Raw genomic sequence first — 20,324 nt, forward strand, 5'->3', positions numbered from 1 at the left:
AAAAAACATACAAAAATACTGCCACTTCAAAATCTTATTTGAAGCCCTAGGTAAAGTAGCCATGGAGGAAATGCAGTGGAATACCATGCTTTTTCTCATAAGCCGCTGGAAGCATGATTAAGACAATCCATTCATCCAACTTTCTAAGCCCCCAAAAATCAACATTCTAAGCAGTGCTTCATTTGCTTTTACTATTCATCTAAAGTGCTCAACATGACCAAGGACAGTCACAATACTTCAGTTTCCATAGATAGACTCAAACACGCACCTGTGCCTCATAGCCAGATATCGGAGGTCCACTGTTCCGTTCACAGAAAGACCATAGTCTTGAAGCAGCTTGAAACCATCATCACGGCATCCGACCCCAACTTTCAAGATGCTGCCATTTGCCAAGACGTTCAACAAGGTTTTTGGGATGTGTGTGGCACCAGAGACCAGCCTGGGCAATCTAACCAAGACACAGAGCCCACTGTGGGAGGCCATCTGGAGTAAGGAGACAGGACTTGCTTTTCCATCTGTGGACACCTGTAATAAGAGTAGATGACTGGATTACTACATAGTGGCTAAAGAGGGTCCTTCATAACGTACGATTTACATGGCAATGGAACATTAATTATTCCATGATCACACTGTACAAAGTCTTCAACTCACTATTCCAATTGCAGCAAGAAAATTAAACATTGCCCCGATCACAACAGTAATTATGAATCTTGCTCCAGGATTGCCACCTAGCTAGGTTTAGCTGCTTAATTACTGCTTCATCGGGTTTTCCTACCAATGACATTGTGCTCCACAACTGCTGCCCAATTTGCCTGCCTCCTTCATGGGTGCTTATGCTCCTTGATTGAGTTTTATCACCATAATGAACCAGCTAATTGAGCACTGGCATGTTGCTATTGCTCGTCGATTGCTACCTTACTGATATTTGCCCCTTTGTTGTTGCCTTTTTTATGTTGCTCCTGGTCACTGCTTTACAAATGTTGCTACCAAATGCGGACTACATGAACTATGTTGTTTAGCCTCATCAAGTATGCCCCTTGACTGCTGCTATATTGAGTTTCTTCCTCTATGAATGCCTTATTACATATACATTATTGTGCAGTATTGTTGCCTATGAAGAATTGCTGCTGTATTACGTTTGTCTGTCTTATTAGGATTTCCCTTTCACATGACCTTGATAGACCCTGCTTCCAGGTTAATGTTTGATCAAGAACTAGTCCTTGATGGCTGTCCTACTAGGTTCCCTCCTTCACTGTTGCACCGCCAAGTACAACTACTAACTGTACCTGCAGTAAACTCTAGGGTTCAAAGCAAATACTAGATTAACAGGCAATAATAATAGCTCAAGGGAATCGGGCATCAACCAGAAAGCTGGAGCCATCTCTGTGAAAAGATGAGCTTGTGCACAACGTGCCACAAACGTCCACATGAGATGCAGACATTAGCACCTTCGCCTAGGTAAAGAAACCTGCCAAAAGAGCAGCCAAGTCAAAAAAGAAGCACACCCCTTCTGACCTCATTGTATGAAAGGGAAGCCACACTTTGAAAAACTTCATAGAGATTGCAAAGTGGGAGAACAAGGCTGCATTTACAACTCCCAATTGTCGATAATGGAGCTCCCACCAAAAGCACGGCAAAATGCTTTTATTGCAAGGACTGAAATAAAGTATGGATGAGCAGGAGCTAAAAGCAGCTTCTATGTATCACACATCACCCAGTACGCATGAGCTACCTCTGGGAAATGAAGAGTTAACACACTGCCTGTCTCAAATGTAACTTGTACATGAGATGCAGGCTATTCTTTCTTATTCATAATCTATGGTACATTCTACTTCAAATGTCTACTAGATGTCCCCTATTGTTCCCTGATACACATGCCCAAACACACAGAGCTAACATCACATCAGCATGTTCAAATTGTACCAGTCGGCCTGGGGAGTAATATGAAGGGCTTGGTAGCAGTTGATGTCATGCTTACTAGGCTCCTCTTGGCTACAAGCATGAGCTCAAAAGCTGCCAGGATTTTTCGAGCCATGTAGGTGCACCTGGACTGCTGCCTTATTGCGTTTTGCCCCAAAATGGCTGTTTTTTCTGGTTTTCCTCCTTGATTGCCATTCTATCTGCTCATCGATTGCTACCTTTTTCAATTTCACTCAATGAGTGCTACTTCTTGAAATGAACAGCATTAAGTTTGCTCCAGATTCTGCCTTACGAAGCTGTGCTACTGGACTGCTACCTCACGTAATGCGGTTAACTGTATCCCTTAAACGTTCCACCCTTTTGAGTAGTGCTCCTTAACATATGCTTAATAAGTATGACCTTTTGCTGACACGTCAGGTTCCGTCTCAATTTTCTTATGTTGACGGAGGGTGCTTTCCACACTACGTCTGCTCATAAGCACACCGTCCTTGACCGTCATTGTTTAAGTTTGTTCCTCAATGTTTCCCAGTCTAGTTTTGCTCACTAAAATGTCTGAAGCTGGCTCGAAGATAGCTAACTATATGGAACCTATATCCTGGACCACTACTCTGCCAATCAGGCTCTTAAACCGACTACATCATGCCTACACTCTCACTGCACTTTGTCTACTTTGCTCAGCACACATACATAGATACAACTGGTAAACCAAATCAAGCTATGCTCTATCCAACCAGACTAGCTGCCCTCCTAGGCACAGCAAGAAGTACAAGCACAACAGATCTAGACTGTATCCAAGTCGCCCAGTGCCTTGCATGCTCTCTTCGACACCCACAAAGTTGGGCGAGTGTCCCCAAGAACCTGTGGTCCATACTCGTCCTGCTCTGCAGCACTGCTTCCTCTCCCGTTTATCTGTTCTGCTGCTCAATGGCTTCACCAGCAGGTAACTAGGTTCCAGGACTATTGCATTAATGGCCGGTCCAGACCTTCAATCTACACTAAACTAAGGCCCCTTCCTGGCAACAACCACAATAAATGTTGGAAAGACAATCCAGGGTGAACAGCAAGCCTCCAAATCCTGAGTATCCCAGGTCCAGAACTCCTCACACTGCAGACCTCCACCTTCTCCTGTAACCAGCAAGGCAATAATGCAGGGACTTTCAACCCACTTCCAAACTGCAATGCAATAATGAGTAACTGTAAAGAAAGCGGAATCAGCGCAGCTAGGAAGAGACCACTGCCTCAAACCACCTGAACGAGAACACACAAACGAAAGAAAGCAACATAAGCTGGAACATCTAGGCAACACTAGAAGATCAATCTACAAGAAATATGTGCTCAGATAAGCCCACTGCCAGATCTAGCCAACCCATCTTGTACCTCTCACAATACCTTATCAACTAATAGGACTTATCAGCTAAGAAACTGGGCAACACTGCACAGAAGCCCTGCCAGGAAAAATAAAAAAATAAATAAATAAAAGTAAGCCCTTCAACCAATAGTACACATCTAGAAGGCATTTAAAGCACATGTAAAACAAACAAAAGTTATAGCTTCTATCACGTAGAAGTTCCCCAGAAGGAGTGCTGGCTTAAGCTCCCATTCTTCAAAATCTTTATTTCAATTCTTGAAGGCAGTGCAATTTTAGAAGTGAACCCAGCAACGACAAGAATGAAGATGCCAACATTGCTGGGAAAAGAAGCTATACAATTAACTTGCTGTGGCAATGAAGAAACACACCCGCCTCGGATCCTTCACTTCATTTTGTGGAGTACCTGTTCAGAGGTCAAAATTTGAAGTTGCAAGGTACTAGCCAGGCACAGAAAGACACTCGCCCCTCAAAATTCAACATACACACAGCAGTCCCTTAACTACTCACCAAGAGTCAATTATCACTAGCCAACAGTTAGTGGCGAGTGCAAATTTTGAGGCCTGGCCAGTGGTTCTGTTTCTTACAACAAAAACATAGATCGGCAGAAATACTCATAGTTTAACCAAACCTCTTTCAAGGAGAGGACCGAAACCAGGAACAGAAGACACTATGGGCTCAAACAGAAAATAACTTCCAACTTGTAAGCACGACCAGGTCTGATATAATTCCACGAAAAGGGCTTAGAAACAAAAAAAGCCAAAGAACCCACATCAGCTGGCTGCAGATTAGGTCCAACTTACCCACTCACAGTCCATTCCAAGGACAGGGAATTCAGTTAACTCCTTCTCCATGAGAACCCAAACTCTCTCCCAATCTTCCTCCCGAGACACGATGACTGGCTGAGAACCAAGTATCTTCTCCAAAGCAGGAACAGCACCATCGTCTTGGAAGCAATCCCAGTCTGGGTCTTCAGCCGCAGGCTGCTCTTCACTGCTCTGCCCTTCAATTGCCCCTCTATGCTTTGCTATGAGGGCCACCCATTCTTTGCGACGCTTGGCAACCTTCCACAAAACAAGGCACCCAACAGCAGCACCCACGAGCGTGGCAACAGTCAATGTGGTTTGCTTTGCCATCATTTTTCTAGATACCTACAAAAACCAGAGAAAACAATTGTTTTAAATTTAAAGAGCTGCCAACTTGTAATTGTCCTACACTCAACTGTAATATAAACACTGGTTTTGTGGCACGCTCTTATAATTTGATAGCCACCAAAAAGAGCGTGAGAGATACAAATAGAGTGAGACAATGAAAATGAAAGATTAAGAGCGAGAGATAAGAGGGTATGCAGTGATTTTAACTAATACAAAACAATTTAATTAACGTAAAACATATTAAAAAAACATTTTAAAAAACTATATATATGTAGTTTGGAATGGGAACATTTTGGGGGTGGGGGAAAGTATGAATAAAAATAAATATATATATATTTTTTTAAAAAAACAAACACAAAAAGGAGGTACCCCACCAAAAAAAAGAAATCACTATTTCTTTTTTATTTTTAAAGACATTTTTGGTTTGTTAAAATGACATGTAACCAGAAAGAGAGAGCAACAGAGAGAGAGAGAGACAGAGCGAGAAAAAGAGAGCGAGAGAAAGAGAGCACATAGTATTTATTCCATTTTATTTTGCCAGTTAATACAGTTGCCATGTAGTTATTAAAAATTAGATCAGCGCTTATTTTTACAAGTTGAAAATTGTCCAATGCCAAATACATTATATATACAGACTATATTACTAGTTAGAGCAGAGCTAGCATCATTATGTTAAGTTATGTCCAGTTACAAATGTTACCAACATTAAAGAAAGAAAATGTGACAAACCTGCCCACAACCAGGCAGAGACCGAATTAAGCTGGGTATTGGCAAGCATTTTCTACAATACTTTATATATTGTGGTAAGTCAGAAGTAGGAGAGAGGCTCTTAAGTGCCATTTTCAGAAGGTTTATAATAAAAGAAAAATGCCTAACCTTCCCTATCCGAAGGGTTTCCCTACCTAATACAACTAAACTAGGGTGCCCGTTGTCAATGGTGAAGTGCACAATTAAAAGTCTTTCATCTGTCCAAAACGAACCTAGGCTTACCCAACCACTATACTACATAGCCAAAAGACCAGGAGAATGTCTCCCCTCTCCTGGGTTGCTTCTCAGCTAAGTTCTCCTCAATATGGGATTTTTAATAGCCTTTTGCTAAGTCCTACATTTCCTTCAAGAGGCTTTTCCAGGCCCTTTTATAATGGTTGATTTGACTCTTCAAATTCCTCTCTGGGCTTTCTTTGATTCTGGACCGAGTCTCCGACTATGGGTTATCCCTCACAACCCTAATTTCGTCTTTAGGATGAACAAGTATATGCTCCCAATAATTCGCTTTCCTTTGGTTATTAAGCTCCTCACTGAAACGAGCAGGTGGGGTCCATATTTGACTCTTGTTCTTCTTCTGATCTGGCCATTCACTGGACGAGAATGATGAGTCCCTGAATGATGATTCACACTCGTTTTCCAAGTTTGCTAATCACTGGGACGAGTATGGGGGTATGAGGAGTCCTCGAGTGATCTTCGGTATTCTTATACTTTTGCCCATCACTGGGACGAGTAGCCTGTCTGGAGTAATCGTTATTTGAATCGCACAACTAACCCTGAGGTAACTGGGCGCTGGAAAACGTAAGCATGTTACAGGCAAACATATATAGGACATCAACAGGTGGGTCGACCAAGGCTACAGGTAGGTCTGGCAGTCAATAAATAATAAGAGCCTAGCAATCAGAAAGGTGAAGACAAGAATACAGATCCGCTGGCAGCAGCTGTTGTAGTAGTAGTAGTGCAGCCTAAGGCTTTAGTTGTTAGAGTTATCAGTGAGCCAGATCTTTACTCTGGTTCTGAAAGCACTGAAGGAAGGTTTGTGGGAGGCAGGGAGTTCCAATACTTGGCAGCTTGGACAGGGAAGCTGGCTCCTCCTGCATTTTTTAGGTTAAACCTAGGAACTGCGAGGAAGTGCGTTTGGGAATTCTGCTCCTAAATACTTGTCGGACAAGGGTCGGGCTGGTTGGTATTTGGAGAACTTGTCTGACAAGTATTTAGGAGCAGAATTCGACAGACATTTGTGGGCGATTGCCAGAGCGCGTAGCATTAGTCTATTGCGCACTGGGAGCCAGTTAGATTTCTGTCTAAGGCTCGAGATGTGGCAGATCTAGGAATGTTTAGTGCTGATCTTAAGGAGTTGTTTTGTAGGACCTGAAGTCTGTTCAGATTCTGTTCAGAGGATCCTAGGAATAGCGTGCTGCAGTAGTCTATCTTAGAAAGCACTAAAGCTCGAGCCAACGTCATGCAACTAGTGGGGGACAAGTATGATTTACAGGCATTGATTAGCTTGTTGGTGTAGGCTGTTCATGATGCAATGGAACTCACTTGTTTCTTTAAGGACAAGGTAGAGTCAAGATAAAGTCCAAGGGTTTTTATCTCCTTCGCAACTTTAATCGGTTTCCCATCAATATTGAAGGACATATACCACGGGTCAAGCTGGTTAAAGCGAGCCTGCGTGCCGACAATCAGGAGCTCTGTTTTTTCATCATTGAGGCAGTAGATACCGTTAATTAGTTTACAGTCATCTTCGTAGCATCCTGACAGCGTGATGAGAACCTGGGTGTCATCAGCTTGATTCGTTTAGATGACACGCATGTTGTCAAGAAGGTCGAAGAGGAGCTTTGTGAATATGTTGTACAGCGTTGGTGAAACGCATGAGCCTTGGGGAATCCCACAGTGGATGGGGATCGGGTCTGCTGAGGCTGAGGGCGAAAAAAGACTCTGGTGGTGCAATTGGATAAGAAAGATTTAATCCAATTAGAGGTGTTCTATTTGTTCTTAGCACTTAAGGCATTGTACTTATTCAATTTTTTATACTCAACTCTTTCACTGGGACTAAGAGGATGTCCCCAATCATTATATTGGTTTCCTTTATGCATAAACCGGTCTCTTGGCTTTATAAGTGTTCACTCTCCACGGGTCACCTGCTCCACCCTTTACCTTGATTGTAATGGGGTTGCACCACCGGGTCAGCTTCTGATTCTTTTCGGTCTTTGGTCAGGACGGCTCTTCGATCCGCACACTCTACTTCATTTGACACACCTCTGTGCCCGTTCGTGGCATCAGCGAGTAGAGGGTATGGGTTTCTCGGTCCTCTCACGCCACCATGTAATTATGTTTCCTTCGCTTCGATTTTCTCCGTCTGTAAACAGACCTTCCCAAGGTCTGACAGTTCTTTGCTCAACAAACCAAATATGGTCCTTTCTCGGGACTTCCTATAGATTTTTCCACTGCCTGGTATAATCCCTTGCCAGGCTCTCTTATATTTATAAGCACCAATTTCTCCTTTACCTTCACAATCTTTATTTCTTGGGACTTCTTGTAGCTTTGCAATTGCCTGGTATACCCCCCTGCGAGGACTGCTTATACACTTGCAACTGCCTAGTTTACTCGCCTGCCAGGGCTTCTTATTTCTATACATATATAACAGTTTCTCTTTACATCCAAAATTGCACATATCTTCTTTGGTTCGTTATATATAGTAGTTTCAATGTTCGCTTTAAGCTTTCCCCATATCTGCCTTCCATGTACTCATATTGTTGGGGGGGGGGGTCATGTTTGTACTGTGCCCTTTTTACTCGCAAGCAAACTTCTTATAGTTTCCATCACCGCAGCTTTACAATGTACAAACTGTTTGGTGGGGTCGCCAAAACACCCTGGGGTCCCCACTTTGCTTGTGCTGACTCATTGGCTCAATGTGGAGTCTTCGGTACCGTTTGCGCTTACGTGGTGCAAGCTTTGCTGCCTGCTTTTCACTCTGTACTGCTTTGACATCTCTCCGGCTTCTCTCATGGCTCCGCGCCTGCTTTCCTCTAGGTCCTGGTGAGGATAACGTTGCTTCCTCCAGCTGACGAACGCCCAGGAATCTTCCTGTGGTTCCTGGTGTCTCTGCGGCACATACTGCTTGTGCAAAGTTACATTCCCTCTCTGCTGGCGAGCTGCTTGGCTCCGCCACACCAGCTCATGCTTCCAGCTTCCATACACCTCCGAGGGAGATGCAACGTCTTTTCCTGAACAGTTGCTTCCAATGGTTTGTTTTCCATCGTTAAATGCCCCACGCACAGGTGCTTTCTAAGAACGGCGAGCACACTCATTGAGCTTGAGGCTCCTTCTGCTACACATCATTTCCTTCTTCCTCCTCATCCAAGTACTTTCCTCATTAAGTACTTAGGTGGTTGTGGGCATTTGAGTCCATTGATGTCAACTTATGCATAGTACTTGGAAAATCTCTCTCAATGATTCCATGTGAAAAAACAGTTCTATATGAAGGGGAATTAGAACTGAAAAGGGTATTCTTGGAGCTTTTATTTTTAAGACCAGGTATGGGAGTTTGGCCTAAAGGGTATTGGGAAAAGGTTGTTCCATTTTCCCTAACGAGTGGATCAAATGCATGGCAATAGACCATTAGGGTATTGGGTACCAGGGGGTCTTTTTCATGGGCAGATGGCGGATACCATATCTCATCCAATGAAGTCATGACATCTTCCCGGTGGCTGTCTCCTTCAATGTGATCCTCCCTCATATAACCAACACCCAGTGTCAGGATCAGGTAGCGGCTGCCCTCCCCAGGCCACATGGGAGGAGGTCACCAGCGGAGTATCCATGATGACTCAATTGGAGTCATTATAGGAGTCTTTCCCTGCGAGTGTGAATACAGCATAGCAGGCTCACCTCCCTAGCCTCTGTCAGTACCTTGTAATTCCAGAGAAGACTTGAACCTCCATGACAGAGTGCAATTAGTCAAGGACCAGAACAAAGACAGGAAACCAGACACTCAGCTGTAATAGACTAGATATTCAGCCAACACGGGAAGAGAGCCGTTGGCAGAAATCTATAATGACAAAAAGATGGGTATTACTGATGGCGAACAGAATGTCCCTCTCTCCCCTCTTCCCAGCCCCAATACTCCATACTGTAGTGTGGACCTAGCATAGAAAGAACATGGACGAGGATAGGTCAACAGGGAATGCATGAAACATGAACTCTCTATGAGACCGTTTAAGAAATATCTCCTGGCTTTCCCCAACTAAAGAAATAACACTTGATTAGCGTGGTTTCCCAGGCGCATGAAAAGTCCTAATGAATAAAGTTGATCGGACGCTGTCGATATGTTCATCCCCTCTTTTATACGCACACCCGAAAGCTTTTCCCAGCGTTTTCGGGTACATCAGGACGCTGTGTATACGTCTGTACATCCCAGGCCTGGCACCGTCCCCAGAGCCGCTACAGGCGCCAGGCTCTTGTACGGACTCTCCTTTGTGTGGACAGCGGAGTTGCCGGGGATGGCGCTCCATGTGTGCAAGATGTCTGGTGCACAGGTAAGGGGCTTACAGCTTCACAAGGAAAGGCTAAGTGACTGAATCCCTCGATTTGTTACAATATTCAGTTCTGTACAATGGCCAATCAAGAAAGGAGACGATAAAGTGAATCTACCTCTTCGTTTTCACAGGCAATGTAGATCTAAATATTCATACACATCCTGTTTACTGGTTCGTTCCTTGAGGTATACGTGGCCAGGTCAGAGCATGAAGAAGAGGCAAGGATTTTCTAAGCCAGGCAACTCATTGAGGCAGCACTGCATTCCTACACATCACTCACAGGACAGGTATAGTTTACTGCCAGGATGGAATGTAGACCTTTAGAAACAACAAGGTGTTCTGTTTCAGGACTACAGATGTAAGCCACAGCCCAACAGTGAGTAGGCTCTGAACACTTGCACTCTTTTTCATTACACAAAACTATTAATACAATCATTACCAATAAGAAAAATCTTTGCATTCAGTTGTCAAAGTTCCAATGCATTAGATAACAAATCTGAAGTTGGCCATGGTAAACTGTATGGCCATTTCCACCAACTACCGGCCCCGTAATCGCCCAAAACACACCCACCCGGGATCTCTACGAGCTAGCTAGAAAAAAGTATACTTTGTGCTGTATAGGGCCATTCACTGTTATTTCTAAGCAGTCTTCCAAGAGTTAACGGCTTAGTTGCGGCTGTATATGAGCACCTGTGACTAATAAAAAGCTCTTATCCAGGTGTGCATTCAGCTACTGGATTTCTAAGCAATAATTGTGGCCTTGAATCTGTTACTTGCAATAAAGTCCTGTTAAAAACAAGCAGTGACAAAACCAACATGTTTGGCTGGTTTATAATTATTAGATAGGTATTACCTCCTCACCACCTTCCTGGACTGAGTAGAGACATTTTGCAAAATCTTGAAGGTGGTGGGTCAGAAACAAAATACTATCCTTTAACCTTTCTTTACCACTGAAATCGCCCAGGCGTCAGTTACTCTGCCTCCCAAATACTTGAAAATCAAGCTAGACGCTGTCCTACTGGAATATCCATCTCTGGCAGATAGTCAGGAGTGGAAATTAGAAGGCATTGCTATTGTGGAAGGTGCTGGTTTTGGTGTATTCACAAGGCCAAGTCTTGGCTGATATCTATCTTTGCCCATCTGCTGGAAGGAACACCTGAAGCTACGTTTGGAAGCCTGAATTGCTGATACTATGGCAATGGTCTTCAAATGTTTTGGCCTCGGCCCCCCTGAGCGATATGTGGACAGGCTGGGTCCCCCCAAAAATGCCAAATGGACATTAAGTCCAAATGGCTATTAACTACTGCGTGCCATCGCCACCCCCTGCTCCCAGAATAGTCCTTGGGCTCCTCACCTGCTTCCATCACAGTTTCTGGAATCCTTCATCTCATTCTTAGCCCAGTCACTGGGCTCTGCCCACTCCACCACATCACAGACCTGGGGGCTCTACCCAGCCTGCTCTCAACACTATCCCATGGCTCCGCCCCCACATTCTGCTCCCATCACAGTCCCAGGGCTAGTGGTGATTTTTTTAAGTGGAGAGGCATCATTATTTCCCCCAGATCACATATGCCATAGCGACCGACCGTAGGGAGGGAGCCCAAACCAATCAATTTGAGGGGGCCGGGGGTTCTTCCCTGGGAAATTATTTAAAATAACAAGTCAAAATGCTGAATTTTAGAGCAAGCTTTTAAAGAAAAATTGGGTGAAAAGCCAAACAGTTTGCAATTGGCACTGGGGAGCACAAGGGGAGGCATGGTCATTTTTACTGGACATCGGGGACAGCTGCTGTATTTCTCTATGATCCATTTATGTTCTAAAAAAGTAGAATGCCACTAACACGCAGTATGCTAAGAAATAATTCCCAAGATTACTAGCACTTAAGGAGGCTGAATGGAATGTTTCTGTACGTCACAAGAGCGAGGGTTTGGAATATCAGGAATCCGATGCTGAATCCAAACACTGCAAGTTTGCTTGCGTGCTAGCCTCAATACTGCAGGAGTCTGAGTCTCCGCCGCATCTTATTAAGAATTGGTTTGGAATTATATCTCGGCTTGTACTTTGCAGTTTGTGTAGTGCTTGCAGACTGGGTATCCAAGCGCTTCCATCTTCAGTGAGTGGCTGAGATTGTGGCTGAACGTCGGGCGTTCAAAGTCCCTGACAATTCACTCCATCAGAGCAAAGTCTTCATTGATGAATCAGGCAAACGCCACTCTGCATTTTTAGTTTTGTAACATGAACAGACACTTATTTTCATTGTAATACAAGGATACAGTCTTTTATACAATTTAATTACTTTGAAATAGCACATTTTATTACAAAAGAAAGATAATTTTCCCACAACCGTGTACATTTTTTTCTCTCGTCTTACGAGAGCACCCTCTATTGCTTACATCTCTCCTCTTCATTTGGACACATACTATCACAACCGTGCACAATTTGGCCATATTCTATAAATTGCTCCATGCTCCACCTCTCTGCCTCTGATATCAATGATTGGTGTCCTTGACACTTTCCAGTGCCAATAAACCGGGCTACACTTATAATGATTTAGACATTTAGATGACAGTTTGTTTCCAGAATTCCCCTTTTGTACTTTGAGCCAAAATCAATTATAATTGACATTTCATGTCATTATTTTTAAATGCTTACAAAGCTGTTCTGTTTTACTTGGTCTGAAATCTTCTCAAGCAACTTTGGGAAACACTGGAGTACCTGGGATGTCAGGGGCTTATACATACTTGTTGGAATTTGTCAGCGGGCTATAAATGGTGCGTTTGCTAAATCTGGTCTTCAGCTTGCAATGAATATTGTGTGTATTGGTACCATTTACCTGCATGCAGCTATCAATCCACTAAACTTCTGTCTAGAATCTAGACAGAAATGGAGTGTAATGAAAGCTGTATGCAGGTAAATGGTACCAATACACAAAATATTCAGTGCAAGCTGAAGACCAGATTTTTTTGTGTGTCTAGAATCTAAACTAGTCTTCAGATTGTGGTATGCACGGCCCCCCAGGGGGTCACGCCCCACACTTTGAATACTGCTGTATTATAAACTTCTTCGCTTGAAAGGTAGTGGCTGTTCACTGCCCTTCATAGGCCCTTTTCATGACCACATGGATCTGTTAGCTGAACAGTTCCTGGCCAAAGAACAGTAGCTGAACGAGTCTGGTTCATTGTGACGTTTTTTCCTGCTAGTCTCTTGCTCAAAAAAGAATTTAAGATGGCCTTCACTTTGCGATCAATTTAATCAGATACAGAAGCCACTTCGACCGATACCACTGTGAGCCTGATCAGATGAAACAGCCCCAGATCTACCTTCATTACGAATTTAGGGATGGAAGGTCCTACTGCCCACTCCTGCAATACCACATTGCAAGGTCTTCATCGAGAGACAACCAGGCAGGCTTCCCTCTCGCGTGTGCCGAACTGCTCAGCCATGGCACTACCACCTTGCAGAGAGAGCAGAAGAGGTTCATATGGCCTTATCGTAACAAGAATTCTGACTCCGGCCCTGCCAGAGCATTTTACACCCATTGCCTGCCCTGCCGGTAACTGGACTCCTGCAGGCCCTGCCCGCCTGATGTCTCGGTGAGCAGACAAAAAGGACAGGCCGGTGCTAGGCTCGTGGGCTCTGCTTGTGACCCAAGGGGAGCCGGAGAGTGGAGGAACCGTAAGTCCCTCCCAAATACATGAAAAACGCATGTTGTGAGGACCCATCACGGCGAGATCTCGGCGGAGCGAGATCTCGCAAGAATATGCGCAGGAGGCACGCAACAGAGCAGGGAAACCAGGCAGAGCTGAAGGAGGTAGCAGGAGGACAGTCAGGCCTTGGCGCTCCTCCTTGATGAAGGAATCAAATCACCACTGAACTGGACCTGCCTCACAGGCAGTTCCCTCCTCTGCAGAGTTTAATTCCATGGCTGAAGACAAGCCTTGTGGGAGCACGGGCAGAAGATGTAAGTAACGTTCAATGTAAATCCAGTGAAGTAAAGCTTACCGCACTGCTCTATCAAGAATGAACTGCGAGTACTACCCCCCTGTTCTGGACAAACCCCACTCCACCATGTGCATGTATGCATTGTAGGGTGTCATAATAAACACCTCCACCTCAGCCAAGCGTCATGTGTTCATTGGGGGCCACCACATAACTGGCGACAAGGTCCAGAAACGACGCAAGCTGTGACCATGCAGGGTGTCACGCCACCACCCGCTTTCCTCCAATCCCCTGGCATACCTGGAGCCACCGTTTTCCACATATCTGGAGGTGTTGGGGGTAACAGGCTATTTGCCGGCTAGGAAATAAACACCATGTGGGTTTGAAGGCTGTGCCCCCCGCAAACAAAGGCGTTGAGGTCTACAAGGAAGCGATTCGACACATAATTAAGAGGTTTTCCAACAAAGAAAATGTGGTCCTCCACAGACTCAAGTTCTACACAAGAAAACAAGAGGGTACTGAACCGGTCGATGATTACATCACCGGAATGAGAGAACTAGCACCTTGTGCAGACTTGGGACAATGTGGAACAAGTCATTTGTTACATGTTGGTGGTCCACACCAATTCCCGCAAAATCCAGAACAAATTCATCCAAGAGAGCTGGACCTAGATAAGGCCATCCAAATAGCGAGAGCCGAGGAGGAAACTTCGAACATATGCACGGAGGTTGGCAGGCTATCGCCCGCACCCGAAATGGTGGCTGTACAATGGAAGGGGCACAGAAACAGGAAGCCGCGGAAAGCTAACAAAGAGAAAGGACCCAAGTGGAGAGATTCCCAAAAGTGTTACAGATGTGCCAGCACCAAGCACCTGGCCAACGATGGAGACTGTCCCGCAAGGAACAAAGAGTGCTCCAAGTGCAGACGATTTGGTCACATTGCTGTTGCCTGCACGTGGCAGGAAAAGAAAGCCACCGCATATCGAAGGAGACAGAAGAACGAGTGATGAGGAAGAACCAGATGATAGGCCGATGGTGATCATGGTAAACTCATCTCGAGCCAGAAGGGAGAAACCCCATTGTAGAGTGAAAGTAGATGTAAATAGAGACATACTGACCCTGACCCTGATTCGGAAGCGACCTCTCTTTGTTTCAGTGGACGTGAGGTGTGGCTTGAGTCAGAAGTGTGTAGCGTGTAAGGTCCTTTTTTCGAATTCTCATACTCTCGTAGAAGCATCCCTGGGAGTAGTGAGCCGCGGATCGTAAGGATCTCCTGCTGCCCCAGAGTTTTAGCCAGGAGCTAGTCCAGGAGTCCAAGAGCTCAAGAAGACGCTCAAGAGCGCGGAGCCCCGGCTAGAATTTAGAACGTAAAAACTCAGAACGCAGGAGTACGGAGAACGCAGGAGAACCGCCGTTGAAGGCACAGAAGGCACAAAAGCGGAGTGGTTCGGGCGAGTTGCCCGAGCTCCCTGAGCTGCTGCCGATTTGCCTCTCGAGCCTCTCCAGCTCCTAACCACCTAACCTCCTAGGTGCTAGGTGGATTACAACTAGAACTGTGGTAAGAGGCTGCGAGAGGCGTGTCGCTTTGTTCTCTACCTTGTTGCCCTGCTTGCTTGTTTGTCTATTCCAGTACTGTGCTCATATTGGGCTTGCTGTCGGGCTCGTTAAAAGTAGGAATTAACCGCCCAGGTGGGGCCATCAAGCATGCCTGAGCGCTCTGCAAGCCTGGTTCCTTTTTCCCCCTTTGTGCTCTGCTTAATCAAGGATGCAGACGGTTGGAAGTGGCTGTGCGTTTCCAGCAGTGCAGCTTGACTCTACGACGCACTGTTGTGCGTTGCTCTGTTTTGTGCCCGTGCCCATTGCTAGATACTTGATAGTCGGAAGCGGCTGCTAAGTGTCCTTTGCGGCAGTGCGGCTTGACTGTCTGGTTGTCTGAGCAGTGTAGCACGGAGACATCTAACACTGTGCCTGCGCTGTGAGCAGTGAAGCGTGGGGATATCCAGCATTGTGCCTGTGCTGTGTACAGTGGAGTGTGGGGACAATGAAATTGCGAAGTAATGCAATGCAGGATGACATTAGGTGCCCAGAATGGGACGGCTCTTACTCTGAGGAGCCACAAAATCAGAACCAAAACCAAGAGCTGCCTTCGAATAATGTTCCCTCCAAAAGTCAACACAACTATCGCACAGGTGCATCTTGGTTCTTTGGGTTTTCTGCCGGCTAGTAGTACCCCCTCTGATACGGTACAGTCGTGGAGAAAGGGCTTGGAATATACTATCACCACAAACAAGATCCAAAGGAAAATCGATGAACACTTTGGCAAAACAAACGCAGTGATAATGGAGATGTTATTTGTAGAAGCGGCATAGAACTCTTAGGAAATGACATAAATGACTGCTCATCCTTAGTAAACCCTCCTCCACAAATGCCCGTACAAAAATTGCTGTGCCTGAAAGTGAGATACTTTATGTAGAGGAGGCTCCAGGAGAGCAAGTTTTTATACAAACACAAAATTACGAGGGGAAAAAAAAACAGGCTCCACATCAGAGGTAACCCAGGAACCAAAAAACTCAATAGGAGAAGAAACTCCAAAGTGCAGCTGCACTGGGAGCTTTGAACTTTGTACTAAACTCACTGGTGTCTGTCTTTGAGCAATTGAAATTGGAAGTTCAACTACAAGCAGGTAACCTGATGGAAATAACCAAAGTTTGGACTCCACAATAGTGGGGCTGACCTCATCAATTAACACAAATATTACACCAGCACTAAGAGAGCTGAGAGTGGAGCTTGCGAGGCAAGGATTAGACCCCTCAGCCCTAGAAAGGTTGTTGATAAAGAAAAAAGAGGAAGAAAAACACAAGTGTCTACTTGAAGAAATTTTACATCTATTAAAGACCGAAAAGAAAACAGCAACTGGGTCCCCGGTAAGCCCGAGAGAGGGAGAGGGGCCAAACAATCAGTTTGATGACACTCCCCTCTCGGAGTCAGTTTTGGAGGAAGTCAGAAGGTTTGCACATGTTGTGGAAGAAGATGAAGCGGTAGAAATCGAGCCCCCCATAAGTAACCAGGAGGGCGTATCAAGCCCTCAGTTGGAAGTTCTGGCGAATGGCTGGTACCTGGTAAACAACTGTCAAAGGGACGAAGGAAAGCCAAAGAAAAAAGAAATAGAAATATATATCAGTACAATGGCATTCCCAGTCATCCTGCAAAAACAAAAATAAAAAGGCACGCTTGGTGCCCAAGAAATGAAACAGGTTAATAATGAAGAACCATCCGTAACTAGAGAATTGAAAAATACCTCTCAGAAAGACATGCTAGGAAATGACTCGGACTTACTGGACATAACAAATGGAAACACGAAAGGTCCCCAGGCAAAAAGTGGGAAACCCTTTCGTGTTGCCGAAAAAAAAACAACAACATAGAAGGGAAGCAGAAAGCTATCCTGGAATCCGACACGTGTTGCCCGGCTAAAGTAAAGACCTTGCGGGCTAGTGTTGGCCTTCAGACTGATCCCTTGGATCAACAAGTAGCTCCACATCAAACTTCAGCTGCAGGAGTCATGAGCACCAAAAGTCCCATTGGGAGTGGAGAAGAGAATAGAGGGATAAAACCAATCCTAACCTGTCCATCACTGAAAGGCCCACCTTGGGCCTCAATATTTTTGGGGAAGGAGAACAGAAGTCTTCCTAAAAAACTTCAGGGTTCAACAGAAGCAACGTTAAAAATTGCACCAATTTTTCTAAAACGAAATGCCAAGAAAAACATAAGCTCATCACTGATGGACGAAGTCAAAAATGGTCACAGTAAGAGCAAGAAACTGACAGAAGTACCGAAGGAAAAAACAGAAGACCTCAAAATGATAATTGATGTGGAGGTGAACTCTTATGAACAAGTCCTGGAAGAAGATCTAGAAATTCAATAATATGCTGTCCCAAAACTTTGGCTATAAGCGCTAAATAAAATACCAAAACATACATCACTCTGTAGAAGTGCCATCTTGGACAATGTCAAAAGAGTTCCCAACTTCTACCTGTTCGACTCGGGGGACCTAGAATATGTAAAGTTTCCGAGCAGAAAGGTGATGACCATAGTAGAGGTGGGTTTCACTTCACAAAAAGCATGGAGAGCCATAAAAAGTAATAAAAAAGAGCTGGAAAAAAATCAGCCTGATGATTCTTGAGAAGAACCCGGCGGAAGTGAAAATTGGCAAAAACAGTGAGAAGTCCACCTCTGAAGGAGAAAGCGCAAAAGCTGTGGGAATCTTAAGTCAGGAGCCAAAAGTACCCCCTCGGGGAAACATGGGAGATAATAAGGCCAGCACCTTAGCGGCCCTCCCAGAGATTCTCTCACAAGTACTACTGAAGCTGGGGTGGACTCAGCAGAGTCTTTAGGAATAACGAAATTAATATTACAAGTTGGAACACCCGCGGACCAAAGACCTTTACTGCGAGTAGCAGAAAGAAAGATCTCTTTTTTAATTCTGATGCTATTCTACTCCAGGAGACCTGGTACACACACCCAACAGAAATAGAAGGGTACACAATATTCACAACAAGCCAAAAATCCAAAGGACGCCCGTCGGGGGGGATTGTTGCTTGGAATTAACAACTCATTTAACAAAAATGTCACAATTCTGCATAACGGAAAGGAAGGCATCTTAGCATGCGAAGCCAAATTACAGTCCGCTCACGATCTTCCTTCCCTTGTAGTAGTGAACATTTATCGGAACACGGCGCAATGTAGCCTTGATCAATTCCATCGGTCGTGGTCAATGGTGTTGGAGAAAATTGCATTGTTTCATGGAGATGCCAGTGTGATCTTGGGAGGTGATCTGAATACTCAATGTATTATGACTCAAGACATGAAGAACTCATCAAAATGGGCAAAAATCTCCAAGACAGGGAGACAGTGGTCAGAGTTTCTAAATTCATGGGGCCTTTTCATGCTAAATGGCTCTGTTGAAGGTGATTGCCCTTCGAGTCCAACATGGTCCCGTGGTAACGCCTTCTCCACATTGGATTATGTATTTGTCTCTGAAGACCTACAATTGAAGAAAACATCCATGGAAATAATCTGGGGAGAAGAGAGCGATCACGCTCGATTAAGAGTTAAAATCAAGAGGTTAATGGAAGTCAAGTTGGTTAAATATCCACAGGACTTACTATTGAGAAAAGGCAAAGCAGTCTTGGTTAAATACAAAAGAGAGGGACGGAATTTGAATGTGAAGTTAAATCTCATCTCATTAGAAGAACAAAAAGAGAATTGTAAACCATACTGCTTTCAACCATTTATTTGGTCTGTGCACCGCCCGACAGCAGGAGCACTGGCAAAAGAAAATCACCTACATTCCTTCTATGAGGAGACATGGATTCAGAAAAGGTCCTTAAGACGTGAAGTTAGATGGCTGAAGTATTCTATTACGAATCCATTTGAACTTCATATAGAACAGAAAAAGCTTATTAGGAACTATAAGCAATGGTCACGAGCAAGAAAGATCCTTCGTCACCAACAAGACAATGAAAAGATGCTGGAGGCTCTTTGTGAAAATAGTACCCGCAATTTCTGGTCAATGATAAATAGTAAAGGAAAGAAATTAGCCAGTAACATCACCCAATGTAATCTGGTTCCAGAAAAGAGGTGGATAGATTATTTGACAACGAACTTTAAAAACATGTCAGCTACCATGGAAAATCATCAGGAAGTCGTCAAGTGGGAACTTAACTTTGATGTAAAGTTAATAGAAGATCTAATTAGGAGTGTCTCATCAAAGGCGGCGGGCCCAAATGGGCTAACTTATCAGGTTCAAGCGACACTTCTTGATACCCTCTATAGGGAAATACTAGAGTCAAAATGCTTCCCTCCTTCTTGGAAACAAGCAGTTATAATACCATTCTACAAAGGGAGGGGGGACAGATCACAGCCCGAAAATTATAGACCAATTGCCCTCTTGGAAATCGAAAGCAAGATATTCATGCGGATACTCTTGATAGAGCTAGAGGACTGGTCCAAATCAAATACATCATCCAAATTTCAAACAGGTTTCAGGCGAGGAATGTCTACAACATTAATGGCATCAACCTGAGTCTCCTAAAAGAACACATGAGAACATTTGGAGAGGGTCCGCTTTTTGGAACCTGGGTAGATCTCTCTAAAGCATTTGACCTAGTAAATAGGGAGAATTTGTGGGCAAAATTGAGAAGGTGGGGTCTCCCAAACAAGCTCCTGGCAATATTAATTGAGCTTCATAAAAACACCTCGCTCATGGTAAGACTAGATGAGACTGGTCATCTTTCCAATACAATCAGCGTGGAGCAAGGAGTGTGACAGGGGTGCATGGGAGCCCCCTTTTTCTTTAACTTATACCGGTCAGATCTGGGAGACTTTCTTCAAACGTGGACTATGGCAAGTCCCAAACTTAACTCCATCAAGGTTTTTTGGCTCGCCTATGCAGACGACATCGTCCTGATCGACAGGACAGCAATAGGACTGCAGCACTTACTAAATGGATTAAGTGAATACACTAAACTAAATGGCCTACAAGTAAACCCAAAAAAGTCCAGAATGTTGGTGCTAAAACATCCAAAAAATCAAATTAACTTTGGTAAATGGTTTTTGAAGGAAAGGCAATTACAAGGGTAGACGA

The 20,324-nt window shown here is 44.5% G+C and overlaps 1 protein-coding gene across 2 annotated transcripts in view; it reads right to left on the minus strand.

Annotated features, from left to right (window-relative positions):
* The window catches only part of EXD2 (exonuclease 3'-5' domain containing 2), a 286,183-nt gene that overhangs the window by 259,106 nt on the left and 6,753 nt on the right, over positions 1 to 20,324 (minus strand). Inside the window, exons 2-3 of one of the 2 annotated variants that reach the window (XM_069638588.1) lie at positions 4,090 to 4,437; positions 269 to 525 (exon numbers count right to left, since the gene is read on the minus strand). In XM_069638588.1, coding sequence (XP_069494689.1) covers positions 269 to 525; positions 4,090 to 4,425 — 593 coding nt within the window. In that variant the 5' untranslated portion in view covers positions 4,426 to 4,437. The remainder of the gene's footprint in view (positions 1 to 268; positions 526 to 4,089; positions 4,438 to 20,324) is intronic. The other variant, XM_069638589.1, reaches the window with a different exon arrangement.

This window comes from Ambystoma mexicanum, chromosome 14 (genome assembly GCF_040938575.1).
Source record: "Ambystoma mexicanum isolate Mex_15411 chromosome 14, UKY_AmexF1_1, whole genome shotgun sequence".
Taxonomy (NCBI): Eukaryota; Metazoa; Chordata; class Amphibia; order Caudata; family Ambystomatidae; genus Ambystoma; species Ambystoma mexicanum.